Source organism: Plasmodium berghei, assembly GCF_900002375.2.
Source record: "Plasmodium berghei ANKA genome assembly, chromosome: 11".
In the NCBI taxonomy this organism is placed as follows: Eukaryota; Apicomplexa; class Aconoidasida; order Haemosporida; family Plasmodiidae; genus Plasmodium; species Plasmodium berghei.
The window spans coordinates 702,438-725,646 of NC_036169.2; the positions used below are offsets into that span (position 1 = coordinate 702,438).

The following is a 23,209-nucleotide window of genomic DNA, read 5'->3' on the forward strand; positions in this document are numbered from 1 at the left end:
TGTATACCCTTTTTAACCTAAAACGTGTGTATAAGCAGAGATAATAATGGAAACTTTTATGTTTTCTTTCTATACATATTAGCCGTTTTTAACTACATAGTATAGGAACAAATAGCAAACTATATATATATATATATTCATTTATTTTTATAAAGTATTGCATATAGAAAGTAGAAAATAAAATTGTGGATGTTTTATTTTGTTTATTTATATTTGCTCTAATTATAATATTGGAACTATTTATTTATGTATCGTATAAATGCATGCATACATGAAATCGTAAAGGATTTAAATGCAAAATATCTTTCACTCTCTACATGTGTAAGCATGAAAAGCCAAAGGCAATCACATAATACGCATAAATAAAAATGTATATTTAATATTAAAAAAATGAAAATGCAAGGAAACTAAAGTATAAAAGTAAAATAAAAATACTAATTTTATGAGTATAAATCATCATCTACATTATAATCTTGTGGGTCTTCATTATTTTCTTCATCGGGCCAATCAATGATAAAGTCTTCATTTGCTCCACCCGATTTAGTCTTATATAATGGATCGAATTTGATCCTAAAATTATCATATTTAATTAGATCAGCTTGTGAAACACTTCTTCTAGCCCCTGCTAATCCTTCTTTAAAGTGATGTCTAGTGATCTCGTATTTTATTTCAGATTCTTCGTTATTTGTATCTTGATTTTCATTAGTTTGATTATTTTCGGCATTTCCTTCAGGATTTAATTCAAGCTTTGATTTTTTATTCATTTCTTCGGCATCAATCGCATCTCTAATAGCTGCTCTGGCGGCTCTTTGGCACAATTCGGCAAGATCTGCACCACTAAATCCAGCTGTTTTTTGAGCTAAAAATTCGATAGGTACATTATCTGCGACAGGGCATTTTCTTAGAATTGCACTTAAAATAGATATTCGTGCAGCAAGGTCAGGTAAAGGAATATAAATTAATTGATCTAATCTTCCGGGTCTTAATAGAGCTTCATCTAATAATTCTGGCCTATTAGTTGCACCGATAAAGAAAAGATTTTTTTTTGGTCCAACACCATCAATTTCAGTTAATAGCTGATTCATAACACGATCACCTGCACCACTACCATCACCTAATGATGAACCTCTTTGAGTTCCAATAGAATCTAATTCATCAAAAAATAAAACGCATGGTGCTGCAGCTCGAGCTTTATCAAAAACTTCTCTAACATTAGCTTCAGATTCACCAAACCACATAGTTAATAATTCAGGACCTTTTATTGAAACAAAATTTGCAGAGCATTCAGATGCTACTGCTTTAGCTAATAATGTTTTACCACAACCAGGAGGTCCATAAAATAATACACCTCTAGATGGAGCCATACCAAATTTTTCAAATTTATCTGGATGATCAATAGGATATAAAATCATTTCTCTTAATGTATTTTTAACTTCATCTAAACCTCCAATATCATCCCATTTAACATTTGGAACTTCAACAACAGTTTCTCTAAGTGATGATGGGTTACATGTTCCTAAGGCCATGTTAAAATGGTCTTGAGTTACACACATACTCTCTAAAACTTCTTTGTCAATAATTTCATCCTCTAAATCTATTACATCCATTTTTTCTCTTATGCATGTTAATGCAGCTTCTGTACATAATTGTGCTAAATCTGCACCAACAAATCCATGTGTATTACTAGCTAATTCTTCTAATTTAACATCTGGAGATAATTTCATATTTTTGGTATGGATTCTTAATATTTCAAATCTACCATTATCATCAGGAACTCCTATATCAATTTCTCTATCAAATCGTCCAAATCTTCTTAAAGCTGGATCGATAGAATTTTGTCTATTTGTAGCGGCAATGACAACTACTTGTCCTCTACTTTTGATACCATCCATTAATGTTAATAATTGTGATACAACTCTTCTTTCTACTTCTCCATTCGTTTTTTCTCTTTTTGGAGCAATAGAATCAATTTCATCAATAAAAATAATTGCAGGCGAATTTTTTTCTGCTTCTTCAAATGCTCTTCTTAAATTTGCTTCTGCTTCACCTGCCATTTTACTCATAACTTCGGGACCATTTATTAGAAAAAAAAAAGCCCCTGTTTCATTTGCTACAGCTCTAGCAATACAAGTTTTACCACTACCAGGAGGTCCATATAATAATACACCTCTTGGGGGTTTAACTCCTAAAGTTTTAAATAAACCTGGGTGTCTTAAAGGCAATTCAATCATTTCTCGAATTTGAGCTAGCTGTTTTTTACACCCACCAATATCATCATATCCAATTTCATCTAGTTTTTCTTCATCATCTCTTTTAATAGGATCACCTTCATAATATATTACAGTGTCTGGAGATACAATACAAAAGTCATCTGGATCAACCTCAACAACTTTAAATTCGACGGACATAAATCCACCTCTTACTAAAAACAAGTCTCCTTTTTTTACGGGTCTATATGATTCGTTAAAGTAAGGTTTTAAAAATATTTCAAACAATGTATCTTTTGCCAACCCCTCGATTGTATCATCAATTGGCAATACTTGGATTTTCTTTCCGTATGGGATTTCGGGACAAGCCTTTACGTAGACAATGTCTGAAGAAAGGAAGAAAATAAAAAATGATGAAAATTGATGAAAATTGATGAAAATAAAAAATAATGAAAGGGATTCCTAAATATTCTACATTATTTTTAGTCGGTTTGGTTTGATATTTATCTTACCCCCTAAACAAACTCTCAAGTTTTTCCTAGCAACTTTATTTATTCGTATCTTTCCTTCATCTAAATCATTATCATTTAATATAATGCAAATTGTTGAGTGCCTTTTTTTCCCTTTAATTAAAATTGTATCCCCTCTAAAGAAATTCAATTCTTCCATTCTTTTAGTATTTAATGCAACTACTGAATTATCATCATTTGTTGCTTCTTCAACAATAAGTCGGCATAAATTTTTTTTTTTTGGTATTTTCCCATTGTTATCATCGCCCAAGGTTTTAATATCAGGGTTATTTTCCATTATATTTATCAAAAAAAAAAAAAAAAGCCAAGAATATAAGTATATATACTATATCTGCGTATATATATTATACATACATATGTACATGATATATAGTATATTTTTCAAGGCTCATTTATAAATATAGCAAATTAATATTGAATTATAAAAATGCCAAGATTGAAGGAAAGCAAATCTTAAACTTATTATGGAGCCAAAAAAAAAACGAATATATTGGAAAAATATATATATGTGTGTACTTAATATTACAATAACAAAATTGTAATTTCTTCACTTTTTTATAATACTTTATTTTTGCTAAAATTATTTGTATTATTAATGTATTTTTTTTTAACAATTTCTTTACTATTTCAAAAAAAATAAAAATAAAAAGTAATTATAATTAATAGAATAAAAATATAAATGAAGGCTCATATTTATGTTGTGCATTTTTTACTTAAATATTTAAAAAAAAATTGTGCTATACTATTAAGAGTTTATCAGAAAGTATATTTTATGCAAAAATAATTTTGTTCCATACTTTATATTTTTATAATATATGCGTGCAATTGTTTTATACAATAATTTTATAAATGTCAGTGCTGTGTATTATTTTGAGTAGTATATATAACATGTACGATTTAATTATTCTTTTTTAAAATTAAATTAAAAATAAATTAAAATTGGGAAAATAACGAGCTAAAACATATACCCTGTGTTTAATTTCAGTGATGAAAATCTTTATTTATTCCACTTATTATTATTCGATTTATTGATAGGTGTATTTATTTTTTTAAATAAATCCTATTTTCTATTAAAAAAACATTATTTTTCTTTTTATTCATACATATTTTCATAGTTTGTGAAATATGAATAGTACAATTTTATAGGGCACAAATCCTTAAGTTATGTATATATTAATTATTTTTATTAAAAAAAGAGAATTATAGATAGTTAATTTGATATGCCCTTATATAAGTTTAAGGTAAGTCTGTTTTCTATTCATCTCTCTATAGTTATGCTCCACATAGTTATCTACATATAGTTATGTATTTTTTTCTTATGTGGTTAATCCTTAATTAACGAATACATCCTATTCATATAAACCGAAACAAATGCTATATTGGTAAAGCATATCCATAAAAATACCTTATACATTCACAATATATAAATATAAAATGATAGTACACGGCGAGCAATAACCATATGGGTAACATGTGCGTGTAATACTCACAGTCATTAATATATTTTCCTTTTATTTATATAATTATATTGTTTATTAATAACAAAATGAATTAATCCATTAAGTTCATTATAAAATAAAATGCTTATTTTTAATTTTCGAACAAAGTTAAAATACTATTTGTTTTATACATTTTGACAGAAAAGAGAATAAAAGTTATATTATTTATGAATATATAAATTATGCAAAACGTTGTATTTTCGGAAAATAATGATAAAAAAATAAATCATAGATATAGCTACCATTATTGATAGAAAGGCTCCAAAAAAGAGTCTTTTTTTTTGTGTTTTAATAAAAAATTTACAATATTTATATTTATTTTTTCCTTTAGCATTTGATTTTAAAAATAAATAAATATGATTAATCAATACTTTTTGTAAAAAAATGGAATATATATTATATAGACCAATTTAGGAATATTCACAAAAAAATTTAACTTTTATAAAATACATTTATCAGCATCAAAATGAACAGAACCAGTGTCTTTAACGAGTATATTAAGTAAAACTGGAAAATGATCAAATTTATCACTAGTAATATATGTCATCTGTTTTATTAATTCTTCTTTAGAATCAATAAAAGCACCATATCCCCCATGGGCAGTAATATAATTTTCATATTTACTAAAATGATATAAAGCTGATGGATTATTCAAATAAAATTGAGGATCAAATGTTTTATTATTAATATATTTTATTTCAATTTTTGGATTTATTTCAAAATCTCTAGTTCCATATATTCCATTATTATTTATAATAATAATAACAATTTTTAATTTGAGTCGGCAAATAGTTTCAATTTCATTACAAGTAAAGCCAAAAGATGAATCACCTAAAATTGAAAATATTATATTATTTTTATTTTCTAAAGAAGCAGAAATAGCAGCATTCATTGAAATACCCATCATTCCATTTATTTGTGGAATTACATAATTATATAATCCAAATTTTGGTAAATATAAAATTCCCATTATTAATGATATAGATCCTTCATTTGTAATAATTACCCTTTTTTTAACTTTTTTATTTAAAAATTTATTACCTTCTTTTTTTTCAATCTTATTATTACTTTTGTTTTCATCTGAACTCGTGTAATCCAAATCACAATCTTCTTCAATTTCTTGAAAACTATCCCAATTAATGTTTTCAAAATTGTTATTTACTAATTGTTCTGATATCATTTTTTTATTATCTTTTAGTTTTTTTCTTTCATCTTTTGACATATATACAATATCAGATAAACCATGAACTTGAATTTGATCCTCACTAAATAGTTGAAAATAGTTTATAAAATATTTTTTATATTCTATTGGAATATCATTTTGTGCAAAATAATAATTAATTAAAATATTTCGTAAAATTAGAAAAGCTTGCTCCATAGTAAATGTATTATTATTTTTATCAAAATATTGAGTTGCAATTTTTGTGCATATTTTGTAAATATTTTTTTTTTTTTCTTTGTTTAGAATATTAACCCAATTTTGTCGGCTATCCATGTTTACTAATAATGTACTATCCTCTTTTATAGTAAAATATAATTTTTTTAAAATAAAATATAAATCATTAAAAAAGAAATGATTAACTTTTTCATCATTTTTTTGAGCTTCTTCGACATTATTCAAATCGATACATACCATATTCTCTTTTTTACACATTGGGAAATGTCCAAAATTAAAATAAAAATTATATGGGCTTCCAATTAAAATGCAAAAATCTAAATTATTAAAAAGAAAAGATTTACAAGAATTTACATTATAAATATAATTTTCTTTTATGAAACTTTTTCCCATTGTGTTAGTATATATTGGAATTTTCAAAAGTTTGGATAATTTTAAAACATATTTTATGCCATTATTGCAATTTGACCCTATAAAAATAACACCGTTATTATTGGATTTATAAATTTGTTTTATTCGTTTTACTAAATTTAAGAATTTGCCCATTATTTCATCAGTTTGATCGAGCTCTATATTTAGTAGATCTATCTTTATAACTTGATCATTGTTTTGACTAAAGTATAGATTAACATTTTTCGAAACAATTTCCAATATTTGAAAAGCCTGTTCAATATTTACTGTCTGATTTATCATTTTATAATCTAAATTTAAATAAACAGGGGCCTTATATTCAATAGCCCGATTTATTGCTTTATCAAATTGCTCAGAAAATGTATTCAAAGAATTTGCATGATATACTGAATTACATATTTCTTTGGATTTATTTAAAAAATTAAATTGTGGAAAATATTGAAAATTATTATATTTTTCATAAAGAGTTAAATTATTATCTATATAATTTTCAAAAGATATTAATACCATAGGTAAATTATTTATTTTTGCATTATATAAACCACTAATTGTATTCATAAATCCTGGACCAGAACATGCAAAAATAATTCCAACTTTTTTTTTGTTTTGTGTACTAAAATAGTTTACATAACTACAACTTATAGCAGCATTTATTTCATTTCGAAAACTAATATAATAAATTTTATTTTTAATAAAACTTTTTATTATTTTATTTATAGGTATACCATATACTCCATATATATGACTTATTTCATATTTTTTTAAAATTATTGCAATAATATCAAAAATTGGAATATCTTTATTTTTTATAAGTTCAATACCTTCATATACTTTTTTTCGTGATATTTTACCTGTATCTGTTTTTAAAAAATTATTAACAAAATATATATTTTTAGGCACTTTAAAATCAGCTAACTCTTTTTTCATATGTTCTTTTAGCTCAAATCTTTTATGAAAATTATTCAAATTTAATTCTATACTTTTATTTACATCAAACTCAGTTTCTTCTTTGGAATTATCATTGCTTTCAATAATTTTATTGTCCTGTTTTAGAGTTTCTATATTAAGTTTACTTTCAGTTTCAGATTCCATATTTTTATTGTTATCATCTAAATATATGTCCTTAACAATTACTGAAGTATTTATAATTTCTCCATATACATCATCCTTTGACCCAAAGGTTAAACAATCTTGTATAATTGGATGTGTTCTTAGAACATCATCTATTTCGTTTGGAATTATTTTTTCCCCACCTCTGTTTATTATATCTTTAATTCGGCCAGATAAAAAAAGGAAATTGTCTTCATCAATATATCCTATATCCCCAGTTTTAAAAAAAGGTACATTTTCTGATATTTCTAAAAATTTATTATCTATCATATATTGTGTTTTTTCTTTTATTGTATTAACATATACATATATATGCTCATTATCTTTTATTTCTTTATAGCCATACATAACATTTTTTCCATTAATACATATTTCTCCTAAAGTATTATAGTCACATACTTTTTTTTTTTCAGCATCATATATTACAACTCCGACATTTGGTATTCCTACACTTTTTAATTTTTTCATACATATTTTATTTTTATTATTATCATTATTTATTAACTTATTTGAACTAACTTGATGACATGCCTCTGTCATGCCATATGCTTGAAAAACTTGTGTTTCAAATTTTTCCTCAATTTCTTTTTCTAATAATTCATCTAAATATGAACTTGAAGTTCTAATAAATCGTAATTTATGTTGAACTTTTTTTCTGTCACTATCCTTTCTTAAATAATCTTTTTCATATCTCAATAATAAAATTTTTAATATTGTCGGTATTGCAGAAAAATAGCTAATATTATAATCCATTATATTATTCCAAAATTCAGAAGCACTAAATGAATGCCCTAATTGAAATAATATATTTCCTTTAGAAAATAGAATAGGCATTAATACTCCGATTAATCCATGTACATGATATAAAGGCATAACTATAATTGTGTTATCATTTTTATTTATATCATATGAATTTACAATATTTTTTATGGTTGTTTTTATATTGTTATTAGTTAACTGAACAATTTTTACTTTACTTGTTGTCCCAGAGGTATGTAAGTGTAGGCATATATCTTTGTTCGATTCGGAATTATTAATAACATTGTCTTGTTTTTTTATCTCGTTTTTTTCTACATCTCTGCCATTTGGTATATATGAGTATGTGAAATAAGGTTTTGTATTATTTTTCTTGATTTTTATCAATCCTATATTATGTTCTTTTGATAATTCTTCTAATGAATTAAGCACATTTTTATAATATCCATGTTTTTTTTTTATACTTGCATAATTATCATTATTTTCATCATAATCATGAACTATTATATACTTGCAATTATTAACCAAATATCTTTCATACTCTTCTTTTTTTAAATTCGTATTTTGTGGTAAACATATATTATGATTAAAATTGATACTTAAAAATGCCAATACATATTCTATACTGTTAAATAAAATAATAGATATTTCATATCCTTTTTTTATATTTATACTTTGAAAAAAATTTCGAAAATTTTCTATTTCTTCACATAATTCAGCATAAGAAAATATTTTTTTATTTGTGTTCAGATCTGTAATATATCTGTCGTTTATGTTTTCGAGATTGAGGAAATTCTTCAAAGTATTTTCTTTATCCAACATGTTTTTTCTCTTTTTTTTTAGTTTTATTTTATATGTTTCCTACTTATAATCTATCTGATTATTTTCAATATTTGTATGTTTTTGGGTATATATTTTATTATAATTGGAGTAGATAAAATCCAAAAAATTAATCTAAAAATAAAAAATAATATAAAATTTTTTTTTTTATTGAATCAAAAATATGTATAAAGTTTGGAACAAACTTCTAAAATCAATATGCACTTAATGATTGACCTTGCTTTTTTTTGTATGTCGTAATTTTTTCATTTTACAATTTTGCATTTTTACAGTTCATTATATGCATATGTATTTGAACGATTACATTTTCGCTGTACAAAAGTATATTTTCATTTTTTTATACTTTATACTCCTTTTCAAATACCAAATGATGTTAATTCGAATATTCTTTTTATGAAGGGTTAAACAAGTTCCTATTTTTTTGCCATTTTTCAAATTTATATTACTTTACTAGTTCTTTGCATAAGTTACAGTGCTGATGAAACTATGAAAAATACATGAATTTACAAAAATGTAAAATTCGTATTTTAACAAGGAAAAAAAATATAATAATTAAATTTTCATTCCACTTTGCAATTTTTCGGTAGCATTTTTTTTTAAGTAAATGCATTCATAAAATATGTAAAGCTTGGTATTTTCGCATTCAAATGCAATAATATAAATCAGGAAAATACGAAAAGTGACAAAAAATTATTGCAAAGTCATGCAAATACGAAGCTAGCCATTGGAGAGTTAATGAAATATATTAACATGCAGAAATAAATAAATATGCTTAACACATGGAATAAATAACAAAAATATGTGCACACATATGTAATTTGGTTGTGAACAAATAAAATTATGTCCAGCTTTTGTGCATACGGAATTAATAAAGAAAATCAATAAATTACCTTTATTATTTTTAGGAAGCCATATTTTGAAAAATGAAAAAAAAAATTATTTTAAATAGTGTGCGAAACATAGAAAAGAGATTTTTTTTTAGCAAACACAAAACTGAGCAAGTTAATAAAATAGTATATGACTATTTTTATACAGATATTAAAATTTATAATGTTATTGATGTTCCAGACATAAAAAAATTAATGTTTCGAGGGGAAAATAATACTGCTAATATTCCAACTGTTACTAGCCATAATGTTAATGATGATATTTTCAGCAATAATGAGGATGGTACACGCCCAATAAACATCGGTACCAAATTGATTGAAAATAATATGAACGACAATATAAATAATGATATATTTAACGAGCAACTTAAGCATGTTATTAATAATTATCTTTGCAATTATGTAACTAGTAGTAAATATTTTAATCATTTGTGTGTTTTTTATATATATAATAATGAAAAAGAAAAATTTTATGAGTTAATGAAAAATTTTACTAATTATTGTTTTGGGTATGAAGACTTATTTATTTTGTTTTATTTAATATGTAAAATAAATTACAAAAATAAGGACATAATTCGTTATATGCTAAAAGTTTTTGAAAATTATTATTATAAGATTGACAATACTTTTTCATATAATATATCTAATTTGTTATTTTATCCTTATGATAATTTATATACTGCTATAAATAATTTGCCCTTATTTTATAAAATCAAATTGATTAATCTAGACAAGTATTACTTTGAAAAAATAAATAAAATGAAAGGATCCTCGATGGAAAAACTTTTGGATTTTAGTCAAGAAAACAGTACTGTTGATAAATTAGAAAAAAGGAGTAATATAAATGAAGAAAGCAAAAATAGTTATGATATAGACAAAAATGAGAATCCTGAATTTTCTGAAAATAGTGAAAACTTGATTTTTAATAAAATAGATGAAAGCACACCAGGAAATGTTTTAGAAAATTTACAAGAAGTAGATATGGAAGCATATGAAAAACGAATATCAAAAGATAGTATAAAATTTATAAATTTAAATATAAAAAAAGAAAAAAAAAATATAAAAACGAAAGAAATAAAATATGAAGGACTTAAATTAAAAAGCTCATTGATCACACAAATAAAAACCCAAATAGAAAGAAAAGAAATTAATCCTTTTGAAGCTAAAGAAATATTATCCATTTTTATTAATGATAATAAATTAGCTGAAAAAAATTATTATATGATGGACTTTATTAATAGTATTGTGAATTATTTCATTGGAAATAATAAAGATATTTTACATAACAATTTATTGATTTTTCTCGTATTTTTAGACAATATAAAATATTATAGTAACAAAAAAATAAACAATAAAATAGAAGAATTGTTACAGAAATATATACCAAGTATGGAAAATATAAATGAGAAATATGTAGATGATTTTGTAAATGAGCAAGTTATCATGTCTAGTTACACAAATGGACAAAATGATACAATATTAAATGAAAATAGATCCATTTTGAATTTACTATATAATCAAGAGTATACATACAACTTTTCTTTGTATGATGAAAATAAATTTTACGAAAATAAAAGCCAACATATAATGAACAAAATTTTAAAAAATTATTTTTTTCTCATATGTTATATTTTAAATTTACCCCTGAAGTATCATATTTTAAAATCTTATATAAATTTATTTGGCATACTTTTGGATATATTTAAAGGTCATAGAAATATTTATTATTCCTTCGATATTTGTGACATTTCCCTTATATGTACATTTTTTTTTAAAAAGAAAATAATAGACGATAAAATAGTTAATAAATTATTTAACATTTTAAATTACAAAATTGATGAGTTATTATTAAATACATCGAATCACGATATCAGTTCAAATTCAAATATGTCTAATAATGAAAAATTAGAACCTTTTACTAAAAAAAATGAATGTCCTTTACCACTAAATGATATTGTTATTTTTCTTTATTTTATTAATTTTTATAATTTAAAATATGATAAATTATGTAAACAGCTAATTATGATATGTTTTAACAAATATCACCATTTAAATGATACACAAAAATTAATTTTTTTTAATAGTATTGAAGTAATGAAAAAAAAAAACATAATGAGTGATTTAAAATATATATTGGACTATTTTATGTATGAAAAAAATATGGAGTTTTTTTTAAACAAGAATAAAAATATTCAAAAAGAATCCTTAGGATTTTTATTTGCTAATTAAAAAACAAAAAATTAAAACCTTGAGAAATTATTTCAAAAGGTGCAACTCGCATAGTTTTACTGAATAAGTGAAAGAAACTAAACACTAAGCATTAATTAACTATGATTAAAAATATGATATAAATTTTATCATAATTATAGAGTTCCATTTTTTTTCAAATGAATATGAATAAAAATATAATAAAAAATGGCTAGCTAAAAGAGGATAAATAACAACATATATTTTTAATAGGATGCCTCTCCCCCTCCCCCCCCAAAAAAAAAACAAAAAAAAAAAAAGATACAATAAATAAGCCTATGCACTGATGTAGAAATCAAGAAAAGTAGATAAGTGCATATAACATAGAGCTTAAATATTATTTCCTCCTTTAATTAAATAAAAAACAATATGATCGCCAACTCTTAAATAAAAATTATGATATAAATAATCATGCTGCAATCCTTCTCTTTTTAAAAAAATGTAAATTGGGTCATATTTATTTTTAATTATAAAATAGTTTCCCCATAAAAGGTAGCTACGCTTCCCCAGTTTTCCTAAAAATTAAAGCAAAAAAATAACGAACAAATAATGAACAGCACACGGTATGGTATATATTTAAAAGGACTAATATCTGATACAAATGGGAAAAGCTCTTACCCGGTTCAACAGCTTTGTATGTAGATTTCATAATTGTTATATCCATTCCCGAATAAGTTGTTTGTACATGTTTTAGATAAGGAAGAAAAGATTCAGAAGGTATTGCATTTTTATCTTTTATTAAAGAATTATATTCATTTGAATTATACCATAATTGATCATCAAATTGATTATTATATGTTAAATGTTTACTTAACTTATTTGGAAAAAAATAAATAGAGTTATAATTAACAATTCCTAAAAAATTATATAAATTTATAGGTATGCAAATATAATCATTTGGACATGCATCTTTATTAATTATGTGTGAAATATTTATATCATCTCCATTATTATATGATATATCTTTATGTATTTCAATTGTTTTTGATGAGTTGCTTTTTAAAACATTAAAATTAAAATATATACAATATGTTCCTTTTTTTTTATCATATATATATTTATGTTTGTATCCAAATCTGTTGTTATATCCTGTACATCTTTTTTCGACCTATTCAGATGGGAAAAATGAAAAAGATGAGATTTACACAAATTAACGAAACTATCTATTATTATTTTTTTTTTTTTGAATTTTATTTAACCTTTGCAATTAATATGCAATCGAGACGGAAAGAGGGTTTGTCCGTATATAAATATTCATATTTGTAAAAAAAATTGACTGGTTTGAAATAAGGGGTATACTCTTTTTTAAATTTGGAATATATATTTAAACATATATAATCTAAATAATCGCTAACACATATATAAATAATTGAACATGTTCTTTGAAATTCAAGTAAATCATTACAAGCTAAAAATGATAATATATTTTGCAATATTTTTTTTTCCTTAAGTATATTTAAAAATTTAGAATTTAATTTGTTATTTTCTTTTATACATGCACTTTCACTAGTAGTATCATCTTTATTAATTTCACATTTTATATAATTAATAGTGTTTTTTTTTTTTTCAATTATATTATAATTTTCGAACTTATATAATGAAAAGTCATTTTTACCTTGCTTGTTCATGTTAATTTTTACATGTTTTAATTCTGTTTTTTTATTACAATTTTCATATATTTCATTAGTTTGTGTTTTATTTAAATTAGTTTTATCTTCACTATTCCCTGTTGTATTATTTAGTATCAAATTATCTGTTTCAATACAACTTTTATTATAATCTGTCTTTTTTTTTTTTAATAATGTATTTTTTTTCCTTTCTTTATATTTAAAATTGTTATTTTTTTCCCCATTTTGTTTTCCTCGATTCTCAAATAATAATGGGTTTTTTTTTTTTTTTTTAATAAAATTTACATAATCAATGTCATCATTATCTATTAATTTCTCTACACTATAAAAACCACTATAATCTAGTTCGAATTCCCTTTTTTCATTTTTATCATAAATATTGTCTTCATTATGCTTGCTATTTGATATTTGTCCTTTTTTTTTTTTAATAAAATTAATTTTAACAGATGTTTCTACTGTTTCGTCTTTTTTGTTTATTATTTTATTTTTTTCACTAGTTTGCTCCTTTAAATGAGCTATGTTATAGGATTCGAAAATATCATTGTTTAAATGCAATAAATCGTTTTCTGTTAATTTAGAAATATATATATTATCTTTTATTCCAATATTATTTTTTATTTTTATTCTATTCTTAATATCCTTATATAAAATTAATTGCCTTTGCTTATTATCAGATATTTTATTTCCCATTGTAAAGGGATTAATTATATCTCAAATTTTGTAAATGTATATAGTGTGTGTATATGCTAAAAAGACGGTTAACATGGCGAAATACCCAAATAATAAAATAATTAAATGCAATTAAAAGAAAATAAGAAAAATAAATATAACATATAACAGACAAAATTGTATATATATGGGTAAATTATAATTTAAACGAATGTTTATTTTGTTACATTATTATTTATTTGTATTTTAAAATAGAATACAAAACTGTAAATGTACACATATACCTGGCCTTACTTGTTTAACGATTTTTTTTTTTTTTATTTCCCCTTTGCAATTATTATTTATTTATTTCGAATTTTTGCTATTTAATTGCGTTTTATTTTAGCAAATCATTATGCATATATCGTATACAAAGGAAAATAGAATGTATAGCAAATTTTTCAAAATTTTGTAAATATTTCACATGTATATATAAAAGTTTGCATATTAATGGCATTTATATAAATGTCAAAAATTGTAATAATGAAAATAATGAAATAATAAAAAAATAAAATATAGCAACAAAAAAGGTGCTCAAATGTAACAAAATATAACATAATAATAATAATAGTGAAATAAATAGTACAGAACATGGAAACAAAAAAAAGGAAAAAAACATTATTTGAATTTTTACATTTTTTTTTAACTTTTTAAACAACCAACCAAACTATTTTATATTTTGTGGTATGTTTTTTATAATTGTTTTATAAATTTCGTGAATATTTTTCGAATATATATTTTCTTTGTAGTCTTGTTTTAAATATGACAAATTTTCTTTGGCACCAAAAAAGTTAATTATAAAAATTAATTTTTGTTTTATCTTTTTCTTCATGTATTTAAAATAATTAACATATTGAATAATACACAATACACAAAAAAGGGCTGCTAATGAGGGCCCTTCTTTTTTTATTTCCACATTTGTTATTTTTGTTTTCAATTTCTTTGAATAATTATACAATTCTTCTTTATTGTGGTTTTTATTAAAATATATATCTTTAAAAAATGGAAAGACAATTTGTGTTTGTTTCGCTTTTATTTTATTTTGTGTTTTGTTTCGCTCTTGGGTTTTTAAAACAAGTCCAAACAAAATTGAAATGATGATTAAAAGATATTTGCTATAAAATTTGTTTTTATTTATAATTTTTTTTTTTTTTTTGAAACTTAATTTAATGGAAAACAAATAATAATATATATTAAAAAATAAATTGATTATTTCTAAAAATACATGAATATTATTTTTTTTATCATAAAAATTTAAGTTTATTATATTTTCCGTACTCTTATTTTTTATTTCGTTGTTTTTTTTTTCTGAACAATCCTGATTTTTGTTATAAAATAAGGTACAATTTCCATAAAAGTCATTTATAAAATTATTAATTTGTATGTATATATCTAAGTTTTTATTATGTCGAAATATAAATAGTTCAATTTTATTCTCAAATATTTTGAAATCTATTTCGCATAACAATTTTAGTAATAACTCATAAAAGAAATGCATTAAAACATCAAGATCATTTAATATATCATTTTCTAAGAATAAATTTTGTTTAGCTAATAAATTTAAATATTCATTTTCATGTAAAATTCGATTATTTCTTTTTAATAATTTTATTTTATAATGTCTAGTATCAATTTGTATATCTTGAGAAGTGGAATTTTCTGAAACACATCCCTTAAACTTTTTTATCTTAAAAAATGAAATATTACTGTTTATTTTATTTTTAAAAATAATTGGAATATCTTTATGAAGTATATCATTCCTATTCCCAATTAAGAAATTGATTTGGTTTTTGTAATTATGTATATGTTGAAATATATTTGTGTTTGATTGGTTTTTGTATGTTTCATTTTCCATGTGCCCTTTTTTATTTGTGAACTGTAATATACGATATAATTCTGAAAAAATATCACAAAAAACGATTAAATATTTGATGATATATTTAAAATATCCAATATAAAAATAAGAGATAAGCATAAAAAAAGCAAAATGATAATAAGAAAAATTGAAAGAATTATTATCAAAAAAATATTTATATATTTTAAAAAAATGTAAATATAAAGAATTATTTAAAACAATTAAATAATTCGAATTATCAAATGATAATAATTTGTAACATGAAGTTAAAATGTTTTTTATAAATGGATAATCAGCAAATAAAAAATATCCTTTTGTATGAAATGATAAAAAAAAACTTTTAAAAAAAATAAATTTTTTAAAAAAAGGATTATTTTTAAATAGGAATAAATATAATAGGAAATATTCCTTCGGAATTTTATATTTTTGTGATATTATGTTTTCTAAAAAAAATATTTTGTCCAAAAAAAAGTGATAAATTATAAGCATTATCACAAAATAATAATTAGTTCCATTTTTCATTAACTTAAATAACAAAAAAAAAATAACTGCATTATTTTCAAAATTTGTTTTATTTCTTAAAATGGTACTATAATTAGTGTAAAAATGAGATACACTTTTTTTGAAAATTTTTGTATAGTTGTCACCTTTGCAAATAATGCCCTTCTTTCTACATATATTTTTATTTGGATAAATTTTATTTCGAAATACCCTCTTAGTTAATAATAATAACAAAAAAAATAATTCTTCTGATTTGTACTTTTTAAAAATATTTAAAAATAACAACATCGTTTTATTCCATTTCAATTCTACCAAAATATAGAATAATTTATATAAATTTTTTTTTTTTTTTTTTTTTAAATTTTTACACAATTTTTTATCTTTTTTACTAATATATTCCAACAATTCAACACATATATTTTCATTCCATTCGTTATAGATATATTTTATACCATCCCTTTTCTTTTTCTTTGTATAATAATTATTATTATTGCTATTATTATTATTATCTTTGTTTCTATAATGTCTTTGCAACATGTCTCTTTTGCGCACATAGGAACATTTCCCATACAAGTTAAATATATTATATCGACAATTTGATGCCGTTTTTATTTTCATCCAAATTTTATAACAACATAAACAATAGTATAATTTATTATCATAACAAAAATTTTTGAAATTGTTTTTACATAAATCCACCTTTTTAACATTGTCATATTTACCTTGAAGAAATTTATAGTATTTTCTCGGTATTCCTCTCCAAACTTTTTTTTTTTTTAAATAACAATATTTCTCTAATTTAATTTTACACAAAATATATGCAATCTTAATAAAATCGAACAAGTCTATATTTTTAAAATATATTAATCTATTGTATTCATTTTTTTTTTTTTTTAAAAAAAACCTGTTTCTCATATTAATATATTCATTTAATATATCATCAAAATATATAGAATAAAAATTTGTTTTCATTTTATTAATTTTTTTTTTTTTTTTTTGTAATAACTTATACCCAGTTTGTTTTTGTTCTAATAAATTTAAATTTAATGATATAAAACTATTATTTTTCTTATTTAATAAATATTCATCATTATATTTAATTTTTTCTAAAATATTCGATTTTATTTTATTTTTTTTACAAAAACACACATGAGTTTGTATTTCATCATATTTCTCAAATTTATTTGGATCATAACTCCACAAACGTATATATTTTTTTTTTTCATTATTATCTAAAATGGAATTATTTTGATTTATTTTAATATAATTAATATAATCACTTAAATAATTAAAATTAAAAAATTTTTTAATAATTGATTTGGGATTAACATATTGTTCAGTAGTAATAGTATAATATATTCCCAACAAAATGTCTAATAAAAAAATATTATTATTTTGAATTAAATTAATTAACTTTTTATAATATTGTATATCTGTATTTGCTATAAAATTAACAATACGTTTACATGAATTTTTTTCTTGATTAATCATGTCTTTTCCTTCATATTTTGTAGAAATAAATTTTTGTCTATAATTATTATTTTCATCCATTTCTTCTTTGGATATTTTATTGTCTATATTACAATTTGTGTAAAAAGAATATATCCACATACTATTATGAAAAAATGGTGAAAATATTTCAAATAAAAATAAATATTCATATAATTGTTTATATTCATTTATATTGATAATATATACCCCTTGTAATATTTTTTTATATAAATATAATTTATTTGTAAATTTAAACAAATCTTGAATAGTCAAACTTTTTTTTATATATTCTAAATTATTCATATTATTTCGCTCTTTTTTAATATTATTTATTAAAAAAATGGTTTTAAGAATATTATCAAAATGTTTAATATCACATTTATTATTTCTCAAATTTATAGATCTTGAAATAAAATGTAAAGAATTCAAATTAGTAGTTTGTTTTATTACATTTGTTTTATTAATAGTCGAAATATCAATATTGTTTTTATTTTGTTTTTTCTCCAAATTATTTATTTTATTCAAATTGGTAGTGAAATAAATCGCATATTTTCCCGCTTTTTGTTTTACTAATTTTAATAAATTTTTTTTACCAATTATATTTTTTTTTTTTCTATTTAAAAATTTAATATTATTATATATCATAAGAAATTTTTTCTTTTCTTCCATTTTAAAAAATCGTAAAGCAATCATAGAATTTATATTTCGATATAATGTCATAGATTTGATAATGGTACGATTTTGAATTTTGAAAAATAAATATTTTTTTTTAATTATTTCAGAATAATTATACAAACAATTATTTTTCTCCAAATTTATATAATTTTTATTACACATTTTATAATTAAATCTATATTTCATATGCATCATAGTATCATGAAAATAATTATTTTTACTTTCTATACATATTTTATTCTTTGTATATTCAACATGATCAATATATAAATTGTCATATTTGTAATTCTTTTTATATAAGTTATTACATGAATTATTTCTTAAAATGTTATATTTTTTTTCATTTTGAACATATTCATTTTTTAATGATATATTTGAGTGTTGATTTGAAAGAATTGGAAAATTTGTAAATGAGTTATGATTTCTGTGTATATAATTTGAAATGATAATTTCAAGAAATAAAAAAATATAAAAATAATATAAAATTTGGAATAATAAATATTCATCATTTTGAATAAATTTAATAAATAAATCTCCATTTTTTATATCCTCATCATTAATTAAAAGAAAGTTTTTGTTTTCTTTTTTTAAATATGTTTTATCTATATTCGGAAATACTACAATGGTTATAATATTTTGGAAAATGTATTTATATTTGTCTACAATAACTTTTAGTATTCTATATAATTTTTTAATTTTTTTAATATTACAATGAAAAAATAAATATACATTATCACTAATATTATATGTATTATTACAAAAAAAAAAAAAGTCCTTTTGATATATACAACTTTTATCAGTTAACAAAATATTATTTTTATCATTTTTTAATTTTATAAATATTTTTTCAATGTTTGTTTTTATTTGTTCTATATTTTTGATTAAAATGTTTTTAGAATTTTCAAAAGTATATACATTAGTATTCACATTATCATAACTATTTATATCCTTTTCAATAAAAGAAAAAAAATTAGCATCATAATATTTTGAGCCTGTATCTTTCCTTTCATATTTCATACAGTTTTGAAAAATATTTATGAATAAATAAAAAATTAAAATATTAGATTTATCTAGTTCGTTTATTTTCTTTTTTCTAATATGATAAATTATATATTTTATTAATTCATAATTTTGCTGAAAATAAATTTCGCATAAATAAAAATGATTTCCCTTTTTATTTTGAATATCATTTCCTTCATTTTTACAAATATCGTTTTCATAATAATTTGGATAAATAAACATACTGTCTTTTATATTAAAATTAAAATATATATCATTATCCATATTTTCACAATAATATAATATGTATAATTTATTTCCATATTTCATTGAATCGATTATTATATCATTCAATAAATAATCTATATATATATTTTTTTTTTTTTCAATATATATTTTATTTTCATAATTTAAAAATGTGTTATATTTATTGGGATTTTCTTTTTTTGTTATTGTATTGTTTAAAGAATGAGGGTTTTCTATTTGATTATTTACAAAATTGGGAGAAATAGAAGTATTTAATTTATCAACTATTTCTCTTTTCTCTGTACATAAAAACTCAAGATTTAAATTAATAATTTCTTCTATATTTATAGTTTTAATGTTAATTATAAATATTTTTTGAGCCCTTATTCTGTTTAGTATTTCTTTTGTATCATTAAAATTGTTTATGATAAAAGATAGGCATTCTATAATTTGATCATTCCCTTTTTTTCCTAATTCATTTATTTTCAACTCATATTGTAATTTTTCGTTTATAAAATTTCGAATATTATTTATATCTTTTTCTAAATTTATTTCATCCATTTTTTTTTTTTCTTCATAATACAAAAGTCCATTATATGTGTGTGCATTTTTATGGTTATTAAAAAAATATGCAAAAGGATTTATTTGATCAAAAATGATAAAATAAGAATTTGTAAATTTATAACAAACATTTGAATTAGGTTTTAATAATAAATTAAAGTTTGTAAATTTTTCTAAAATCTCGTGTATTATTGTAATAAAATATTTATTATTAATAAAATATTCTTTATAAAAATGAAAAGGAAAAACAAAATTTTTTATTTGATCATTTCTTTTGTGGCTAGTATTATAATGGCTTATATTAAAAAAAAAAAGATAAAAAAAATAATAAGAAGAATAATAAAAAACTAAAGTATTTATCACCTTTTCATCATTACTTAACCAAATACGTCCATTTTGTCGTAAACTTAATATTGTGTTTCCATTTTTTTTTTGTTTTTTTGTGGTTAAAAATACAGATTTATAATAGTTTTTATTTTCTTTTTTCCCTATATTTTTAAAATTATTTATTTTATTATTATTCTCTCTTTTTAAAAGAAGATCTTCTAAACTAATAATGGTATTATATTTTTCACATGTTACTAAAATATTATTTCTCGATATTTCGATATTATTAATTGGTCCATTTATTTTATCAATAACTAATATACAACCCTCTTCATTTTCAATTTTTAATTTTTTATTTAAAATAAAACATGATAATACCCCATCTAAATCACCAATAAATAAATATATCAATTTATTTTCTTCATTTATTAAAACGTTAATACTACTTATAGCATTTTTGTGATATTTGTTGTGTAACATAAATATATTTTTTTTCAAACATTTTAATTTTACTTCTTTTCCTGTTATTAATTTATATTCTTTTATTAGGAATATTTCCCCATTGCTTGTCCCATGAATGAGCAACTTAAGCTTGTCTACAATAAAAATCTGTGAAAAAAAAAATATAAAAACAGTAAAAATGGAAATAAAACAAACATAAACATGGATAGAAAATCACGGAATGTCTAACCTTTGTAATAACTGCAGAAGTTCGGCTTTTAATTACATTTACAAAATTAATGTGATTAAATAAGCATGTTCCCTTTTTCTTAAAAACAAATATTCTACCATTTGTTGAACCAATGTAAAAATATAATTTATTAGCATATAGGGAAAAAAATAATATTTCATCATTTTCATTTTTTTTGTTTACATTTAATTTGTATAAAATAGAAAATGCTTTCATTTTTTTATATTAGGCATCTTAATCTGTTCTTTTCTAAAATATGTAGTTCATTCTTCTTCATGTTTTTGTAGCTATGTATGTTAATCCTTATATTTCACCTTTTATTTATTAATTAAGACAAAAAAAAAACGCAAACAAATATGTATAAATGTTGTGTGTTATACCTCTATTAATTATATACATATTCAGTCTAAATGCACAACATACTGTGTATAATCATTGCTAATTATTTATTATATATATGTAATTTTGTAGTATTTATATTAACAAATATTGTTTTATATATTCTTTATCATACTATTTGGGAAACACATATATTTTGAATTTTTTAAGTATTAGCAAGTCTAAAAAAATATCCATTTTATGTGAATAAAAAATTTATTACATTTTAAATTTTAACATCTTTATAGAATTTGGAGCATATTCATATTTATATATATTATGCTAGTTTTTATTTATTTGAATTTCAATTTTTTTTTCAAAATCCATATTTTTTAAAATGTGATACGTTATGTAAATATATACATATGCTTGTTTTGAATGTTTAAACAAATTTAATTATTTTTTTAATTAACAAAAATACTAACTTTATCTTCAATTTTTCGTTCCTTTTGAATTATTACTATGTAATATAATAATTATGATTTTACCAGCTTTACTTTTTATTGTAATAGAAAAAATGCATATATTATTATAGTATATTTTTTATTACCCCATCAGCAAATTTTTAAGGATTTAAAAAAAAAAAAAATTAATAATACATATAATACATTCATATTATACATATTTTTATTTAGTAAAAAATGATAATGAAAAAATTGAAAAATTGCCCAAAATATAAAATAATACAACAATAATATATTTACAGTTTTATTATATATATTGATATTAGCAAAAATTATGAATATCAAATTAAATGATATTTTATGAAAATTAAATAATTTTCGTTTTTTATGGGAATAATTATAGTGTGATATATTTATATCACCTGCAATTTGATTTAAATATAACAAGGAAAATATGTGATAATAGTTAATCAAATATTTACCATTTCTTTTTCCACCATACATTATATATATATAGAGAAAATAACTTACCAAATAAAACAATGCGAAACAGAAGAACAAAATAATAACAATTTAGAAAATAATTTATACAAAGTTTAGTCAAAATTATAGTACAATATAAACTGCTCAGCGCGATGATAATATATATATATATGGCGATTTCATATTGCATACTTTTATTTTCTTGACAATGAAATAATTTGGTGTGTAACCTACAATTTTTGCATAACAATAAAACTGCGTATAAATAATTTTTTCATAACACCCTCCTAGTTTTGCAATTTCTATATAACCTACATTTTATATTTCTTGCTCAGTACAGACATATATAGATTCATAATATATAACTTACTATAGCACA

At 21.1% G+C, this 23,209-nt stretch overlaps 5 protein-coding genes across 5 annotated transcripts; 1 reads left to right on the forward strand and 4 right to left on the reverse strand.

Annotated features, from left to right (window-relative positions):
- Window positions 1-440: 440 nt before the first annotated feature.
- Window positions 441-3,014, reverse strand: PBANKA_1118600 (cell division cycle protein 48 homologue, putative; the record flags this gene model as incomplete). Its single annotated transcript, XM_034565724.1, has 2 exons — window positions 441-2,593; window positions 2,720-3,014. The coding sequence occupies 2 exons, from the start codon at window positions 3,012-3,014 to the stop codon at window positions 441-443; spliced, it is 2,448 nt and encodes an 815-aa protein (XP_034422393.1).
- A 1,661-nt stretch (window positions 3,015-4,675) lies between these two features.
- Window positions 4,676-8,731, reverse strand: PBANKA_1118700 (acyl-CoA synthetase, putative; the record flags this gene model as incomplete). The annotated part of the gene is made up of 1 exon (XM_034565725.1): window positions 4,676-8,731. The coding sequence occupies one exon, from the start codon at window positions 8,729-8,731 to the stop codon at window positions 4,676-4,678; it is 4,056 nt and encodes a 1,351-aa protein (XP_034422394.1).
- Window positions 8,732-9,672: 941 nt separating this feature from the next.
- On the forward strand, window positions 9,673-11,865 carry PBANKA_1118800 (conserved Plasmodium protein, unknown function; the record flags this gene model as incomplete). The annotated part of the gene is made up of 1 exon (XM_034565726.1): window positions 9,673-11,865. The coding sequence occupies one exon, from the start codon at window positions 9,673-9,675 to the stop codon at window positions 11,863-11,865; it is 2,193 nt and encodes a 730-aa protein (XP_034422395.1).
- Window positions 11,866-12,213: 348 nt separating this feature from the next.
- Window positions 12,214-14,201, reverse strand: PBANKA_1118900 (conserved protein, unknown function; the record flags this gene model as incomplete). The annotated part of the gene is made up of 3 exons (XM_034565727.1): window positions 12,214-12,398; window positions 12,502-12,991; window positions 13,083-14,201. The coding sequence occupies 3 exons, from the start codon at window positions 14,199-14,201 to the stop codon at window positions 12,214-12,216; spliced, it is 1,794 nt and encodes a 597-aa protein (XP_034422396.1).
- Window positions 14,202-14,886: 685 nt separating this feature from the next.
- Window positions 14,887-21,781, reverse strand: PBANKA_1119000 (conserved Plasmodium protein, unknown function; the record flags this gene model as incomplete). The annotated part of the gene is made up of 2 exons (XM_034565728.1): window positions 14,887-21,483; window positions 21,566-21,781. 2 exons carry the CDS (start codon window positions 21,779-21,781, stop codon window positions 14,887-14,889), a joined length of 6,813 nt encoding a protein of 2,270 aa, XP_034422397.1.
- Between the last annotated feature and the right edge of the window lie 1,428 nt (window positions 21,782-23,209).